This window comes from Aplidium turbinatum, chromosome 7 (genome assembly GCF_918807975.1).
Source record: "Aplidium turbinatum chromosome 7, kaAplTurb1.1, whole genome shotgun sequence".
Classification (NCBI taxonomy): domain Eukaryota; kingdom Metazoa; phylum Chordata; class Ascidiacea; order Aplousobranchia; family Polyclinidae; genus Aplidium; species Aplidium turbinatum.
The window spans coordinates 29132287-29151208 of record NC_137478.1 but is presented as its reverse complement, the minus strand read 5'-3'; the positions used below and the strand labels follow the sequence as shown (position 1 = coordinate 29151208).

The window sequence follows — 18922 nt, the reverse complement described above, 5'->3', positions numbered from 1 at the left end:
CAATTACGCGAAGGAAGTCTCAATTGAAAATTCACACCACAAAAAGTATTGTATTGCAAATAACACTTCTTACTCCAACTGGCACGGTGCATTTACATGCCAAACAAGTTGGTGAATCACTGGTCGAGGAAGTGGTCGCATTAGGCATGAAAAGTGGTAAACAATCTATCATATGACGTCACATATCGATTTCCTCGTGGGGTTGATTCAATAAGTTACCTGGTATCTTGACATGCAGATCAGATCCCAAGTATTTTGACGTTCAAGTGTAAATAGATTTTCATTATTCTAGCTCATGCCAAAGGGTTCCATGGAATTGATTACGCTAGGCTAGATCATGTAAATGTACGATGTAAAACAATGTTGCAAACTTATATACGTCAAGCATAAGAAATTATACCTCTAAGCCTGCGGTAATGGTATGGGTAAAGTCAGGGCCGTGGAGCACCACCTCGGGCCTCCCCCCCCAAAAAAAATCCACTAGTGGGCCCCTATGTCTCCGCCCTGTTCGTAAATGCTATGACGTGTGGCGTGCATATGTCAAAGATTGGAATCAACCAAGACATATGGGGTAAATAGTAAAGCAGTTTCACCCTATCTTTTCGGTCGAATTTGATGTATGACTTAATGGTATTTTTGACCAGGGCAGAGACTTGGAAACCAGCTTAAAAAAAAAGGCTAGGCCTATGCCGACAATGCAGTGAGACATCTAGAAAAAAGTTGGGAAAAGACCAGAGTTTTGACAAAGTAAAATTTATAACGTAAATAAACAATGCCATGCAAAACTTAGTGTCCAAATAAATTAAACGGCGAGGGGGGTTTGCTTCCCAGAAAATTACGTCAAATACAATCTTGTTTTGGTCACTTTTTAGAAGCAATATTTTTTTGCCAAGATATAGCCTACACACAACCACATTCATCAAATTAAAATTGGATTAGGGTAGAAGTTTTATTTAAAATTTAAGTTAGGGAACGTTCAAATATTATGTAGGCTAACGCTTTTTTTCCGAATTTTTGACCCCCCCCCCCTCCCCCATGTAACGCTTTTTCACTACGAATTCAGCATAAAAAACTACCATTTCGTACTCGAAAGCGTTACGTAACGTTTTGCTTGAACCCCCTCCCCCCCGATGTGACGCTAACGTAACGCTTTGCATAAACCCCCCCCTCCCCCTCGAAAGCGTTACGTAATATTTGAACGTTCCCTTAGCATCATTTTAAAAATTGTTTATTCACAACCACAGAAGGATTTCAATGATTTATTTCTTGAAAGTTTGTTCAGCCTAGTGTGTTGAAACCTTTCAGTAGAGGCTAGAACTTCGAAAATTTTACCTGAGGTGTCCACACCTTCACAGATAACATTTTCACATTGAAATATTGCATCATTTTGTTAGCTTTTTTAGACACAAAAAACTTCACTCCCTTAATCCCCCACTATGCTTGTCCAATATCGCCGAGAAGAACGAAATGTGGTTAAGCAAGTGAATTTTTTTTACAAAAATGAAAAAAAAAAGTAAAATACAAGCCGAAAAACCCTGCACGAACTAAATATGAGTAGGCCACTAGTTAGAGGTGGTCCCCAGTCGGGGGGTTGGAAAGCAGTAAATAGGCTATGGAAAGCTTTGAATGATTTAAATTAGCTATTGATTTATCGAGCTTCTGTAGCATTTTTTTCAACAGTCAAAAACATTAAACAGACTAAAATCAGTGGGCCCCGAATCAGCTATCCGGGCGAAGGGGTACGGTAAACACTGCCCTGGGTGGAGCGGCCATTTTGTTTAACTGAACACTATCGCTAAACTTCCATTCGATGTGAGATCTTGGTGAAAAGTGAATATTCGCCCAACGGACTCGTTAAGATAATAATTTAGGTCCGGTGCCAAAATGATCTTCGACATCTAGTTTGGTTTTGTATCTTTACAGTATCCTCGGACTGACAAAGCCTTGATGGGTTCTTCCTGGTAGTTTCGCATACTTGTAGAGGCTTTTGACGAAGGGCCGGTTACCGTGATTGACAGAGTGAAGTTTCTGATAGTTGAAGTGTTGTTGCCGAGGAATTCCATTCATTAAGTGCCGCTGAATGGAGAGCAGTCCTTAGAATGTGTTGCTCAAGCGCACACCCCGAGAGTCGAACCAGCACCGCTTGATCTTGAAGCTTCTTTGTTCACGAAGAATGTTCACGAAATCTAAATGAAGATACTTCTAAGAAAAACGCGCTATATTCAATGAATGCGCAGTGGTTGTTTTCAACTTCACGGCCCTTTAAAATCATCTCGGACCCAAAAGTAAGCGCTGGATCTCCCTATAAACGCTGCTGAGAACTACTTTGGGCTGAGCACATCCCGGCAAAAACTGTACAAAGAAGGTTTTGAAGTGCAGCACCAATTCTTGTTGACACAGTGCGACAGCTTTACTCAATACGCATCAGAAGAAGGTTTATTAGAAAATACAACAGTTTGCAATTGTCGCTGCTGCTGCGTAAACGAAATACTGTAATTGCTGGATTGTGTTCATTGGAATTAAAAATTAGCTAAACGACTTTCCTGACATGAACTGGTAGCCTACTTCTGTCATCATAAGTGAGTAAAATAAGTAATGAGAAAGAAAAAACGCTCGAATAAGCAAATGTTAAAGCAATTATGTTATAACAATAATAGTGTATTCAAAGTATAAGCGAAAAAAAAAAACTAGTCAATATTGGCGGCTCAAATACACGCTAAACATGAATACTGCAAGAAACAACAAAAAACGCTTCAGACGAATTGCGTTGTGTCAAAATCCTACCTTTTAATATTTTGGTTTTGCGGGCATGGCAGCTGTGCTCCACATCGCAAATTCGTTGAAAAATATTATCACGTCATGATCGAAAATGGCAAGCAAATTAAACCCGTATCAAAACTATTCCTTTGTTCGAGCCAAAACTGTGCTACATTTGCAACCCTTTTACATAGCTAGACTTCTGGTTGGAAATGTCATATTAGATCAATTCAGCAAATCGGTCCTTTTTTCGATTGATTTAACGTCTGCAGACGTAAATAACTGATTTGCTGGATGAGAATTCTTCAAAGGTGAGTGGCTACAATAGACAGTGCACCAATATGTGGTTCGAACAGGAGAACTTGCAAGCACCTACAAATCATGGCTAAAAGGTTTCTCAAACCATAAAAGAAACACGGCAATACGAAAGCAACGAAAGCGTGTGTGCATTATATTGTAGATTGGAAAAGCTAAGTGCAACAGGCTTGTAAAGCACCAAATAAACTTTAATTTGCATAAATTCATAGCGCACAATATCAACACACGTCACAAAAAAGGAAGCACGAGCAAAATACGAAGTACATATGAACCATTCGATGAGCTCCACCGCAACCGTTAGAGATAAAAACTACATTTCTATAATTACTAAACACTATTTAGCTGATTGTGCAAGCAGCTTTAATAAAACATCCACACAAGTACCATGAGTAAAGTAGAACCCTACAAATTTCACGATGGTGGCCAGAAGTACAACAAAATGCGATGCAGGTTATTTCGTATAACTTATATTCGTCTTGATCTTATTCACAGCCATTCAAGAAATGAAGTGCATTTGCATAACAAAGCAGCTACATGAAGAAATCGATAACCCAGCTATCTTAGCAATCATACAACAGAAAGAAGCTACCAAAAGCTGTTTTTTACATCACAAGACGTTGAAATAATGGAAAAAGCTTTTGTCGGTTTCGTAAGCCACCGCAGACAAATAAACAATAAAAGAACTTCTCTCTCTTAAACATCAAGCGACCTTAGTTCAGTTCTAATCATGATCATGCGCTTATGCCACTAAGATCTAGCGAAATATAGTGGATTGAACAGTTCCAGCCAACACCTCAGTTGGATCGGCATCAAGGGCTGACTGCAAAGGTAAAACAGAATAATTTGCAATATTTGAAGAAATAGCGCCGGACAAATTTTGCCCGTCTGGCAGCATATCTACAGTATGTAGACATCAATCATTCGATAATTATTTCTTTTTAAACGACTTCTTCTTGAAATCAACTGATGAATATTGTGGGTGAGATTGTTTCGCTTGATCCAAACATTTCGGCTTTGGTGGAAGGATCTCCGGTTTCTTTCCTCGTGGTCTTGTGACAGACTTAGTGGCATTGCCACAGTTTGGTTCGGTATTTAGGTTTTGTGTCTTCGTTGAAGAACAAACTATCTTTTTGGAGTGAACCATTTCCACAAGATCTAGAACTAAGCCTCTGCAAATTTCATCAATATTTTCTTCTTCGATTGCAGCGCTAGTAGTGGGGTTAGTTTCTTTGAGACTCCCTTCCAGAGTGTAAAGCAACTTATCTAAGTCATAAAGGCCGCGTGACACCATAGCAGATTGATCAGATGACGCTTTCCCGGTTATATCCGGTTTCCTTTCTTCAGGTTGGGTTGTTGTTTTTGAAAAACCGCGACCAGTCGGAAAGCTTTCCGTGCTTTTTGGGGTCACAAAACTCTTGCCTTTAGGAAGAGGGGGCTTTCTTGGCGGCTTCGACGGTGGGGGCTGTGATGAGGATAAGCATCTGGTGGGGGGGTCCCGAACTGACGGACGCGTTCTGCACATTGTGCAGTAAGGCGATGTGAAATTTGAATGGACAAAATCGAATTATCACACAGGGTGACTACTGTTGTGTAGAGTATGTTTGTGAAGTTTTATGCAATAAAATCCAGTATCCGTAAACATGTAATCATTTTAAGATTAGTATTTTCTAATTCTTGCAAGGTGATTCCACAAAAATACTATCACAACGCATCAATCCACGTGATCCAGATAGCGCGCTCTGATTGGCTAGTTAGGGAAAACGCGTTGTGTGCCGCACACACGCGCGCGTGAGCGATTGCTGTCTGCTGCTGAAAGTCCTTACTCCTGAGACTAGAGATTTATAGCTTGATGCTGATTACTGAAGATAAGGTTGCAAAATTCAGATAAGAAGTTGTTTTAGCCGAACTGTTTACTATAATTTTATGCTTGGTTGTTAAATCATTCAGGCTTCGGTTCAAAGTTAGGTTAGGCTAGGTTTTCCAAATCATGTAAAGTAGGAGGCAATGTCTGTAATTATCAGGTCTTCTGGAATAAGAACTGCTTGTTCAGGTCAAGTTGCAGTTTGTGGTTCTGATATTTCTGCGTTTATAATATATAGCTTTTAAAATGACATTAATAAAGTTCATAGTATTACCAGAGGTATTACGGAAGGCTCAGACATCTCAAGTTTTCAGCACTTAAATTCTTAGTTCTCTGTACTGTATGTAGATTATCTGTTTTCAAAAAATTGCATTAATCTCTTCACATATTATCTTTAGTTCATAAAGGTGACCTTGTTGTGGGTAGCATTGTTAACTGTTAAATCATGCCTAAAAGTTTTAAAAAAGAGTAAGAAGCACGGAAAGCTCTTCTGTCATTGGACCCTCGAAGGAGCTTCCCACTGCTGATTTACCAACACTATGGTACGTTATGTTCTTGCATTCTGTGCTTTGTTGAAGGTGATACTCAAGTACTTTATCTCTGACAGGTTTTAATTAAGCTTGGTAGAGGCATAAAACATAGACCAACTCGTATATTTTCATATGGATGAAGGGTATCGGTAGTTGTTAAAAATACTAACATATAGCTTGCATGAATGGACAGTACACGTACAATAACCAAATAGCAGACACTTTTCAAAACCTTAATGTGTTGAAATAATTAATTGCATGTTTACGAAGATAGAGCACTCATAAGGAATTATTTTTTCAGGAAGCTGGAAAAAAAGCTAACTATTCTCTTTTCAAATGAAGATCGCATTCCTAAAACAGAATTGAGGTTTCTCCTCTCCCAACGTTATCATGGAGTAGAAGCACCGTTATACCAAATTGGGCCTCTTGACAAAAGGACAACGAAAACGCTTCAAAAGAAAGTTAACAAAAAGGTGAGTTCTTACAAATTTTTTTGTCTAGTGATTTTCTGTGAAATGTACCAAACTTTTGTTCGATCACAGGCTTGTATAAGTATATTCTTTGATAACAGGGTCGGGTCATGCATAGACAGGTCTCATATTGTGTGCTGGGGTTGGTCAGTTGTTGTCATTGACGTGGCTCTTCTAACAACATTTGTTGAATGGAGCCATATGAGAGAGACAATGAGTTACTGCCAATTCTACAACCCCACTTCACCATTGCAGATGTAGTGCAACCAACTCTAGATAGTAGGTAGTGGATTTTTCCTTTTCCTAAAGCATTTCCTCGCGGGAAAGAGATTCAGATGTTCTGATTTCTATGTCTGTAAAGACAGGGTTGTGCTTTCACTAAAGCTAGTCGAGCTATGTTGAGAAGTTTTTTCTTGACTATCACTGATTTTTGCTGCCATTTGTCCGAAAGAGTATTATTTGTTATGTTTGGTATATATTGTTTTTTGTTGTGACAGTCAGAAATAAAAATAAACTGAACTGATTTACATGGATTATTTTGTGTTCTTTACATTTATCATTCACACAAAAAACTTGTTTTTCAAGAGCCTCAAACAACAGCGAGTAGATGATTTCGCTGCAGCAAAGAAGTCACAAGTGGTAGAGGAAGAGAACTGGAAAAAACAGAAGTTTTCTGCAGCAATTGATGAAGAAAATGACTCTCCTTTCGAACCAGCTGCACCAAGTATATACATCTGAATGTGACAATGCCCCAGTATCCAGTGATGATCCTGCTCTGCAATCTTTTGCTGTGAACATGTTAAAAAATATTCGCAAACCAAAGGCAGCAACTCTTGTTCATTCGTTTGTACACGTTTTACAAGCACATATAAAGTTGGTTGGTTGATGTGTAAGCTACCATTGGTAGAGTTGAAGGTACTATATCTCTCAAAAAAACAAATGTAAATCGCCCAAAACAATCGAATATTAGTGCAGTGCGTTGTTGGATTATGTAATACATATTACTACAACAAAACCAAAGTGTCATCTTATGCACAGTGCATTCCTACTCTTGCCATAGAAGTGAAAAAGGCTTTAATATCATCAGCTTTTGCTGACCAAGCAAAATTAGGGTTGCCGGGTGATTGTTTAATATCTTACCGTACACCCCCAGCCTTTAACTAAAAGGGCAACTAGCAGTCGCGTCATACGTAATTGTTGTTGTGGTTGTTAAAGTTGGAAATTTTTATAATTTAAAAAAAATAAACAAAGTTTTTTTCTTCAAAAAATTTGTACCTGGCAACTCTGTGCTGGCAACAAACGCCAGGGACAAAATCGACTACATGTTTAAGGTTACTGAATATTTTTGCGTGAAATTTTACAGAAATGCTCTACATAGCAATAGTCACCCTGTGTGATAATTCGATTTTTGATTTTTTTAAATTTTTTGATTTTCACATCGCCTTATTGTGCAGCATTATTGTTTATTGTAAAAAAATTCTTGAAGACAATGCATACTATTGTAATTGGAAAAGGATGTTAAAGCAACTCACTAATTCTAATTTCTAACATATATTAGAGCATTACAAAACCTTTCGGATATTATCGGATATAAACCAAATAATAAGAATTAAGAAACCCAGTGAATACGTATAAAAAAAATATTACGTATTTCTGTAGGGGCATATCACTCAACATCATTCACTGGACACAACAGGACAATAGCAATACTGTACAGCAGCGGTTCTCAACCGGCAGTTCGCGGACCCAAAGGGGCCCGCAAACCGTCTTCAGGGGATCGGTGAAAGTTTCCCAATTGCACCATGATTGATAACTTAAGCCATTTAAAATTGTTTGTGCTTTTCTTCTGTATTTACAGTGATTCTGCCCTAGTCAGTCATTTGAAATTTCAAAGGGCGCACAAAGATTCGGTCTACTAACTAAAAAAAAATTTATAAATCTTTTTGTAAGATTATATATAAGTTCAACTTGATTCTTCTTTTTAGGCAGCAGATTGTTGATCAAAGCTTAAATTAGCTTAAGCTTGAATTTGAAATGCAAACGTTAGTCAGCATTCTAGTAGCACTCACAGTTTTGTATGAATGTGACTACAAATGAAAAAAGTGAGAAATTCTTCGTGAAGGTCACAAAACTCTATTAAATTTCGATAAAATCAATAGAAAACCACTAAATCAGCATACAGATTACTGACTTTTGATCCCGAGTGCCAACATATTGTATGGCTCAAAACATAACTTTGTCAATGCCATCGGCCATAAGTGGCCAAAGTCGCGAGTTTAGCAAATGCTTCCAAATCTGTCAATTTAAAACTTATGAAACATGTTTTTCTGTTACGAAACGCAATCTATTGAAATTTCAGATAAAATTTTGATGGAGGTCCGTGACCACTTTGAGGCATCAAAAGGGGTCCTCCATGATAAAATGGTTGAGAACCACTGCTCCATCTTTCTGACCAAAGAACTTGACATATCAACCTAACCGTGAGATTTGACTTGATGACTTTTCAACGTATCAACCTGCAATTTAGTTTTTAGACGCTTTTATGGAGATGAAATTGGCCCTTTTCTTTCCACAAAGAGTTAAACTGACTGGTAAAAGCGGCGGTCGAATACCCTTGTGGCAGAATTAGTGGTGCGATATAGACGAGCCCAGCCTCATGGTCGAAACACGGTGTCTATCGCTGTCGATTCTTGCTACAATCGGCTGCAGAGAAACATTACTGACTGCTAGTAGAGCAAGCAACAAAATGTCAGATTTACTCACTGGCTTCCATTGGCTGCTGACCGATGTTTCTTTGCCTCGGCCGTGGAAGGAGAATGTTCAACCTAAACCACCAACTGCTTGGTGAGGTCATAATTCACAATATTGTTTGAATTTCAACAAATTGTTTTAGTTAATGACAATGGAAAAGAGATTTTCTAGTAACCAGCCTACAACTTAAAAATTCATGCTTCATTATTGTTTAACTTTTCACTTCATTATTATTCTATTAAGTGCCATTGGTTACAATCTCATCATCAAACGTAGGAAATGTAATTGGGCTATTAATTTTATCCCAAAACATAAATTAAGAAAATGCTTTCGGCTTACTTAAAATACTTTTGTGGCAATTTTAATTGTAAGGATTTGTTGAATTCTCCTTGCCAATCGCAATATCTAGAAGCTTATTACTTACTTGCATTACCATACAAATAACAACCACTTTATACTTTGCCAACACGTGTTTAGCCATGACACAGACTGCTTTGGAGCAGTATCGAACCGACATTGCTTTGAGCATCACACACACCAAGTCTGGCATTGTAGAAAAATCAGGCTTTTTAATAATTGTAAAAAAGCTTTCAAACTGACACTATGGATCACCTACTATAGACACCGAAGCCACCCCGGTGTAATGGTCAAGCAGGTTGAATAGCTTATCACCATCTCCTTCCATTGTTTGAAAGACATAAACCCCCTCACCAAGGGGAGACCGCCGGCCGGATTCTATTGTGAAGTGACTTGGGTCACTGGTTGAGTAATTTCTGATGCTGGAGAGAGGCCACACAGCTGCCACTGAATGTTCGTTCTTCAAAGCAAAAAAATTGAGTATTACTGTCTACAGTGTAGACTCTACACTATACAAAACTGCAATGTATAAGCAGAACCGAGAAATTTTCGAAATGGTTAAAAAATAGTTAGGTAGACTGTATTGAAAATCATAATTTTACCAAATTAATATTAAATTTTACCTTCAATGCTAAAATAACTGCTTCAGCAGCTATATGCAGAATACAGTGACGGTCAGACACACCAATGCTTAGTGAGCTTGCAGTCATGTGGGCTAGTGCACTAAATGTGTGTCCTTGGATGCCTGATGTGAGCTTTGTGAGATTCTGCAACAAATGCCGCTTAGCTCATAAGTTGCGCTTTTGTGCTGGAAACCAATATATGCAATCAACAAAGTTCAGAAAAAGCAAGATTTTTATGTAATGTTGAGTATATTCCTAGTTTTGTAGCTTGTATGATTCTATTATGCATTGAAAAGCATGCAAAAAACATAGGATAAATTGAAGACTACAAAATTGAGATGACAAACTATATTGTGCAACTATTGACAACACTTGCTCTTACTGATAACTTACATTCAGTCTTATAATGTCTTACAAACTATGAATTTATGTTCAATTTTCCAAAAATATTGTTGTACCTGAATGCAACGAACCCATGTCAATGCTTCTTCACTGAATTGCATTGACAGCTTGATAACTGCAGAGGCAGGCGTAACGTATCCTTGATCATACGCTTGAACTCTTATTACATGAGCTCTGTCTTTTCCCTCAGCCAACATATCAACAGTATACCGCCATGGATACAAAGTCATAAACTCTAAATACGATAAGTTTATATCAATACATTTTAGTGTACTGAACAACACAGCAACAAGACAGGCTCTTTATGTAAAGCAATATCACTTTTAAAAATATACTTTTGTTACCATCTGTAATATCAGCATGTGCTTTTGGCTTCTTTTGATAAAATTGAAGAACCAAAGTGGTTGTGCTTTTGCGTAGAAGTAAGGCGTACCTGTACAGTATAGTAAATATATTTTAGTGATGCCCTAATGTCCTTTGAAATATCATGTTATATATATTTAACAATCAACAATCAGCCTAGTTCAAAATGTAATGCTACATCACTTCTCTTATTTTTTCGTCTTCATCTCCTGTAGTCAGTTTATCAATAATAAAGTAAATAAAATCAATATCACCTTGTCTTCCATCTTTTGCTTTGGCTATTCAGATTTTGATCTAATACAACTTGTTTTTCAATCCATCCCTCACATAATAATGCCTGAACAACAATATAACATCAGCCAAGAGATCATTTTCAATTTCAACCAATTGGAGAGGAAATCTTTATCTTCAGACTGAGAAAGCTTCTTTGGGAGTGTCACAAATTCAATTGTTCAGCTGCTTGTGCGTTCAGTCTAGCCCAGTTATGGTGACCCATCATGGTCCTTTTTATTTTATTATGTTATTGTGTGATTTTATTTTGGCAACTCTGGTCCAAGTTCATTTTCAGCTGAGGCATGGCTTGTTGCTAGACAAAGGAAAGCTTACTTTATCTGTTTTTGACTTTTATGTATCATAGTTGAGTAAAAGGGTCAATTATTCTGTTATAGTTGAGTAAAAGTGTCGTTTATCATCTGTCGTCTGTAATAACTAGATAATTGTTACTTTAGCCTGATTAAATATTCACCTGACCAGTTAGCCCAGCTCTGCAGTTATAATGAGACTGTAAGTTGTAGTGAAACCATCTACAATTCCTCTATTAAGAAGTTTATTACGCTAAAATGCAACTAGGTTGCTCTGATGACATAAACTGCAAACTGAATTGAGACTGAAAATAAACACCAGTAAACACGACAAAGGAACTTAAGGCAACGTAACAATAAAGCAATCAGCAACGAAGCAATCAGCAACAACGTAAATTACAATGCAACTTAAAGCAATAACACGTCATTCACCCCTTCCATAGATTATCAATAGGGATCAACAAAAATTAAAGGCGCTAATACATTAAATACATTTAATTAATTTACAAATCTGTTTGGCGGTCGCCTTGAACGAGATGAGCGCCGGGGCATGGGGCGCTCGCTGGAATCAGTCGGTATATGAGTTTCCGATGACGGGGCAGGTGCATCTTCATTGACAGACTCATTATTAGTTGTTATTTGTTCGGGAAATTCCACAGATGGATTGTTTATCTATTCGTTTGGACTCCCGGGATCCGGCAAACTAAGAGTCGACTCGTCAAGGCCACCACGAGCAGTTGGAGCGATGTCACGAATTGACACTGTGGTTTCGCGTCCGTTCGCAAAACGAACGTGCGCGTAGTTCGGAGTTGCATGAGTCATTTCCACTTCTTCGACAAGCGGTTCATACTTGCTAGCACGAACGTGTCGTCTCAATAAAACCTTTTGAGGACATTTAACCCAAGTAGGTATGGAAAGACCTAGACTTGAACGACGCTGAAAATTAAAAAATCGCTCGTGTGGCGTCACGTTTGTTGCAGTACATAATAAAGAGCGCATAGAATGTAAAACATCAGGTAGAACACACTCCCATTTAGAAATAGGAAGATCTCGAGTTTTCAAAGCAAGTTTTACAGAAGTCCAAATTACGTCGTTGTATCTTTCGCATTGGCCATTAGCCCGTGGATTGTATATAGAGGTTCTGCTGGTAGGAATACGCAAACTGTACATGTAAGACACAAAATCCTTAGACATAAACGATGCACCTCTATCCGAATGCACATAACCACATTTACCAAACATTGCAAAAAGACTAGACATGCACGAGATTACAGTTTCAGTGTCTACTTTACTACAAGGAAAGGCGAAAGGAAATCGAGAGTACTCATCTACTACAGTCAGAATGTATTTGTTATTCGTAGCAGAAGGTAAAGGTCCTTTGAAATCGATGCTTAAGCGCTCCATAGGTTGCGTAGCTTTTATCAATGAAATTTCAATTGGCTTGTAGAACTTAGGTTTCAACTCAGCACAAATTTCACAAGCGGATGTCATTTTACGGATGTCATCAATAGAATAAGGCAAATTCTTTGTTTTAACATAATGATGCATGCGAGTTACTCCAGGGTGGCATAAGGCCGCATGAATTTCATACAACGAATTGTCCATCATAGTTGCACAATACACTCTAGATAAAGTGTCGGGAGCAGTATTATACTTCCCTGCTCGATAAACAATTTCATAATCGTACTGTGATAGTTCCAGTCGCCATCTCAAAATTTTTGCGTTTTTTACCTTGCCATGGTTGTTGCTGTTGTACATGAATGCCACCGATTTTTGATCTGTGACAAGTTTGAATCGGCGTCCCGCTAGAAAATGACTCCATTTTCGAATGGCTTCGATAATTGCCGTTGCTTCTTTCTCTATGCTTGAGTGAACTTTTTCACTTTTGTTGAGTGTCCTGGAAAAAAAAGCAACGGGTCGCCCGTTCTGATTTAAAGTGGCTGAAATGGCAATGTCAGATGCGTCAGTTTCTACTGTAAATGAAATTTCTTCATCTATCACCCCAAGCGTAACTTGAGCCAATTCAGCTTTCAACGTCGCGAAAGAGTTTAGGGCTGCATCATTCAGAGGAAAGGTAGTGTTTCGAATTAGAGGCTGAATCTTGTCAGAATAACGCGAAATCCATTGCGCATAATACGCAAATAAACCGACAATCCTCTGCTGTTGTTTACTACTTTTTGGAGGCGGGATTTTTAGTAAAGATTCCACTCTTTCGGGGTTAGGACTTAAAGTACCTTTAGAGATTCTATATCCAAGCAAGTCGATTGTATCTGCCGAATAAGTACTTTTTGCTTCATTGAAAGTTAGATTGCATTCTCGAGCTACTGCAAGAAATTTTGATAAATTTTGATCGTGCTCTTCTTGGGTTTTCCCGCAAATGGTAATATTGTCAAGATAAGCGTACGTACCTTTGCACTCGTAGTCTTTGATAATGTTGTCCATTATCCGTTGAAAACCAGGTACTGCATTCGTTAGACCAAACGGCGTTCTCTTCCATTGCCACAAGCTTCCATCGGCTTCGAAAGCAGTGTAATTTCGATCTTGCAGAGGAACTTCTACCTGGTGGTACGCACTTTTTAAATCTAGCGTTGTATAGATGCTGTTCCTAGCAACATTGTTCACTACGTCTGACATAAGAGGTAAAGGATACGCGTCCAAACAAGTGAATTTGTTTATGGTTTGGCTAAAATCGATGACCATACGCTTTTTGTGATTTTCTTGAGTGACCACAAGAGGTTGTGCTCGCCATGGCGAACGACTCGGCTCAATTAAACCTTCCTTATAAAGTCGCTGCACCTCTGAAGAGATAAAACTTCTATCGGCTTGAGAATACTTTCTAGGCTTTGCTGCAATCGGATGGCACTCCTTCCTTAAGTGTTTGAAAAGCTGTATTGAAGTAGACGTTTTAATAGCTTCTAATGCTCCGATCTGTAACGTTGGCATAGGCCCTCCAAATTGAATGTTCACGCTTTTGTGCTGTTTCATAAAAGTTTGTCCGATAATTAGGTCGGTGAGCAAATTTTTCAAAACAGTGACTCCTACATTATCATACTCTTGTCCAAAAAGCGCGACTTTTACGTTACAGATTCCTAAACTTTGCGATGAACATCCTTTCACAGCTAAACCAATGCGGCATTCACTTTCTTCAAGATTTAGTTTTAGACGCTTTCTTAAACGGTCGCTCATGTGACAAAGGGTAGAGCCAGTGTCGATGAGAGCATTGGCTTGAACTCCGTTAACTGTAACAGGGACGTTGACCTTTGCGTGGGTGTCGAAAGATTCGGTTGTCATATTCATAATGACATCTCGTGGAGTAGAAGCAGATGAATAAATAGGTTTTCGATTTACCCTGGAAAGACGACAAACTTTTGAGAAATGACCTTTTTTAGAACATTTGAAACAAATAACTTCACGAGCAGGGCAATATCTTCTACTATGTCGCCTATTTCCGCAATAGTTACACTTTTCAACCAACGCGGCGCTAACATCTGAGCTTTCTTCCTTATCTGAAGGATCTTCAATTTTAAAGGTAGGACGTGTTTCAAAAGCTGTTGCGCCACAATTAAGTGAAGACGGAGTCTGGCTCGCAGTCATTTCGACACGATTGCAAAACGTTTGGGCATCATCTAAGGATCGAGCTTTATCAAAAGTTTGTTGTAGCGAAGCATTTTTGTCCTCTAGCAAGCGTTGTTTAATGTGATTTGACAAAATCCCAGCGATAAACGAGTCACGTATAGCTTCCTCTTTATGCGCAACTGCCGATACGGCCCGAAAGTCACAGGAGAGGCTCAATCGCTTTAAGGTCTGCATGTACTCGTCTAGTGATTCATCTGGCTTCTGCTTCCTAGTTTTTAAAACAAATCGAGAAAACATGGGGTTAGAAACCTTTTCAAAAAGGCGCTTCAGTTGTTCGATAGCTTCATCATAATTTGTTGTCTCACACACCAGTTCATATATTGAAGCGTCTATATGATTTATAAGCAAATTCAACTTGTCTTCAGCTGAAACTTCTCCGAGCTTTTCTAGATAAATTGTAAAAGACTTGTACCAATGCACCCATTGTCGTTTAGCGTCTTTACTTTGCGGGTCCGCAGCTAAGAGTCTAGGGCGCAAGTCTTTTAGATCCATACTTTATTAGCGTAATAAAACTACTAATTTTTATCCATTTACTTGGTTAACTGAGAGAACTGGGGTGTGCTATGTATTTCTAACCGCCATTCTTTTTGTTTTTCATACTCGGATTCTATTTGAATAAGACTTGATTGATGTTGTAAACTGTATTTAATAAAGTGACTAAGGCTACACAAAAAGTGCTTTTCTGCATATCAGTCCGCGCGCGTTTGTAAATCAGACAAACCGTGACATCTGGGGGCTCGTCCGGGATATTTTTATTCCAAAAAAAAGTGACTGTATATGCAAACCTGTTGTACTTTGCCTTAAAAAGAAGTTGCTTGCAATGGATAAGCTTATTGATGCAGGAAAACAACTGGGATACGAAGGTGAAGAGTTGAGGAAGTTTGTGGCAGATCAGCAAGCTTTTGAAAGAGAAGAGAAGCTTCGATTGGCTGATGAGAGGAGAGCAGCGACAGAAGCTCAACAAAAAATGAAGGAATTGGAACTTGAGCTTGCGAAAGTCAATGGAGACACTGCTTCGGTGCTTTCCCACAAAGGGAAAACCCCTAAATTGAGAATATTTGTAGATGGGAAAGATGAGCTTGATAGCTACCTGTTAAGGTTTGAAAGGTTCGCTGCAGCTAGTCGGTGGGACAAAGAAGAATGGGCAACGTCACTCAGTGCTTTGTTGACGGGAAAAGCTTTGGATGTTTATTCGCGTTTATCCGATGAGGCTGCGGTAAATTATGACCAGTTGAAGCAAGCTTTGCTTAACCGGTATGAGCTGACTGAAGAAGGGGTATCGATCAAAATTTAGAGATGCGAAACCTCAACTGGAAGAGACGTCAGAACAATTTTTAGTGCGGATTCAAAATTATATTGAGAAGTGGGTTGAAATGGCTGGATGTGGCACAGAGTGGAAAGGTGTTAGAGATTTGCTTGTAAAAGAGCAGTTTGTCAAGTCATGTCCAAAGAATCTTGCCATATATCTGAAGGAGCAAGCCCCGAAAGATCTATTTACACTAGCTACCATTGCTGATCAATTCCCAAGAGCACACAGTCTCGACCTATCAGAAGTTACAAGAAAGACAAACGCAGAAAATGAAGGCAAGAAAGGAAGCCCACACTGTTTTAACTGTAAGAGTCTTGGACATATAGTCAAAGATTGTCCGAAACTCAAATCAGACATGCCAAATGCTAGAAAGTGCTACATTTGTAACAAGATTGGGCACTTGGCAAAAGACTGCCGAGTACGCGTTCCAGCTAGAAAATTTGCAGCTGCAGGACAAATCGAGAAGAGAGATTCCCAAGATGTTTATGCTTCTAATGGCTGTGCATGTCTGGCAACGTGTACCGTATCCAAGAAGTTTCCTATTAATAAAGGTTTAGTTGGGGAAACAATGGTCACTGTGCTTAGAGACACTGGCTGCAATCGAGTAATTGTTAAACGAGAGTTTGTGAAAAACTCTCAACTGACAGGAGCAACTGGTCATTTGAAGCTTTTGAACAAAGCAGAACTTGATGCTCCAATTGCAAGAATTCTAATTGACACTCCGTTTTACAAAGGTGAAGTGGATGCTCTTTGTCTAGAAGAGTCTCTTTATGACCTGGTGGTTGGTAATATCAGTGGAGCTAGACAACCAGATGATCCGGACCCAGTGTGGAAGGAAGCATTTGCTGTGACAACCAGAATACAAGCTCGAAAGAAAAAAGAAGACCTCAAACCTCTGAAGATTGATGATGGTAGCCCTTGGTATGCAGTCAGCAAAGAAGAGTTTAAAGAAGCTCAACAGGCAGATAATTCACTCATTTGCCTTCGATCCATGACTGAAGAAAGAATCAAAGGACAGGGAAGGTCTTACTTTAAAGAGGACGGAGGTTTGCTGTATCGTTGGTATCAGCACCCAAAAGTTAATGGTAGGAAGTGGATCCAGCAATTAGTGGTACCAAAGTTATTGCAATTAAAGACCATGGAAGCGGCTCATGATGCTTTGATGGGTGGTCATTTGGGAGTCAAGAAAACAAATGACAGAATCTTGACAAACTTCCATTGGCCTGGCATTAAATATGATGTGAAGCGGTTCTGTCGTTCATGTGACATATGCCAGAGGACAATATCCAAAGGTCGGGTACCACACGCTCCGTTACAGAAGATGCCTATTATTGACATTCCATTCGAAAGAGTTGCAGTGGACTTAGTTGGACCGATTCAGCTTCCCAGTGCTGAAGGTCATCGGTACATTTTAACTTTAGTGGATTATGCCACGCGTTACCCAGAAGCTGTCGCTCTAAAAAGCATTACCACAGAAGTTGTCGCTGAAGCACTGGTCGATATCTACAGTCGACTTGGGATTCCGGAGAAAATTTTGAGTGATATGGGGACGCAATTTGTCTCCGAGTGCATGCAAGAAGTAGAACAACTGTTAAAAATTAAGCATATTTCAACGACACCTTACCATCCGCAGTGCAATGGTCTTTCAGAGAAGTTTAATGGCACGTTGAAAATGATGTTGAAGCGGTTGTGTAGCGATCAACCTACACAGGGGCACAGGTTCATCAATGCTTTACTTTTTGCATACAGAGAAGTGCCACAAGAAACAACTGGATTTGCACCATTCGAGTTGCTGTATGGCAGATCTGTGTGAGGCCCGATGCACATTTTAAAGGAGATGTGGTCCAGCTCGAGCACCAAGCCCGAAGTTTTGCGCAGCTATCGGTATGTATTTGACCTTCGAGAGAGAATGGAGGAAGCCTTCAAAGTTGTGAGCAATGAAATTGAAAAGGCCCAGACCCATTACAAACGAAATTTTGATCGCAAGACAAGACAAAGAACATTTAAAAGTGATGACCTTGTTCTCATCTTACTACCTACTGATAACAACAAGCTATTGATGCAGTGGAAAGGCCCATTCAAGGTAATCAGTCAAATTGGCCAGAACGACTACAAACTTGATCTTGGTGGAAAGTTGAAAGTGTTCCATGTAAATTTGTTGAAGAAGTATTATGTGCGAGAGGACGAGAGTGAAATGTTGGTTGGTGCTGCAAAACTTGAGATTATGCCAGAACAAGAAGCTGATGAGAACTTGCTGGAGTTTATACCAATGAAATCCAAAGAGTCAACTGATGAAGTTAACTATGGTCAACAGCTGTCAAAAAATGAAAGAAATCGAGCTGCTGAACTGATAGAAGAATTTGGTGATGTTTTTAGTGGTTTACCTGGCAACACTAATCTTGTTGAACATAGGATTGATTTGACGTCTGAAAAGCCTGTTAGATCTAAGCCTTACAGGATTCCGTTTAGTGTACGAGCTCAACTCAAGCAAGACATTGATGAGATGCTTGAGAGTGGTGTCATACGTCCTTCGGACTCAGCTTATGCCTCACCTGTGGTGGTTGTACCGAAGAAAGATGGCTCGAACCGTGTCTGCATTGATTACAGAAAATTAAATAAGATAACTGTGTTTGATCCAGAGCCGATGACAACAACAAGTGAAATTTTCGAAAAGCTTTGTGATGATCAGTTTTTCACAACATTGGATCTCACCAAGGATTATTGGCAGATCCCAGTTGCACCGGGTGATGTGCACAAAACAGCTTTTGTTACTAATGATGGGACTTACGAGTTTCTCAAGATGCCATTTGGCATGGTGAACTCTTCCGCTACTTTTGCGAGAGCTATGCGATTACTGCTACATGGGTTAGACAATGTTCAGCATTACATTGATGACGTAATCGTACACACAAAATCATGGGAAGAGCATTTGTGCACTTTGCGTTTATTATTTCAGCGATTCCA

General features: G+C 39.2%; 2 protein-coding genes across 3 annotated transcripts in view; one reads left to right on the top strand and one right to left on the bottom strand.

Annotated features, from left to right (window-relative positions):
• Positions 1-18922, bottom strand: part of LOC145774590 (uncharacterized) — a 42155-nt gene that overhangs the window by 17041 nt on the left and 6192 nt on the right. The window contains exons 2-8 of one of the 2 annotated variants that reach the window (XM_082585862.1): positions 10687-10769; positions 10414-10502; positions 10126-10304; positions 9668-9811; positions 9304-9504; positions 8700-8761; positions 2427-4589 (exon numbers count right to left, since the gene is read on the bottom strand). In XM_082585862.1, coding sequence (XP_082441988.1) covers positions 4004-4589; positions 8700-8761; positions 9304-9504; positions 9668-9811; positions 10126-10304; positions 10414-10502; positions 10687-10769 — 1344 coding nt within the window. In that variant the 3' untranslated portion in view covers positions 2427-4003. Of the gene's footprint in view, positions 1-2426; positions 4590-8699; positions 8762-9303; positions 9505-9667; positions 9812-10125; positions 10305-10413; positions 10503-10686; positions 10770-18922 lie in introns of those variants that run through there. The other variant, XM_082585863.1, reaches the window with a different exon arrangement.
• On the top strand, positions 15470-17771 carry LOC145774438 (uncharacterized). The gene is made up of 2 exons (XM_082585689.1): positions 15470-15865; positions 15921-17771. Exons 1-2 carry the CDS (start codon positions 15470-15472, stop codon positions 17769-17771), a joined length of 2247 nt encoding a protein of 748 aa, XP_082441815.1.

Bases quoted from the DNA above. Each gene is read 5' to 3' on its own strand.
- LOC145774438 (XM_082585689.1), top strand. From the start codon at position 15,470: ATGGATAAGCTTATTGATGCAGGAAAACAACTGGGATACGAAGGTGAA. The intron at 15,866-15,920 runs GTAAATTATGAC...AGCTGACTGAAG, and splicing joins GTTTATCCGATGAGGCTGCG to AAGGGGTATCGATCAAAATT.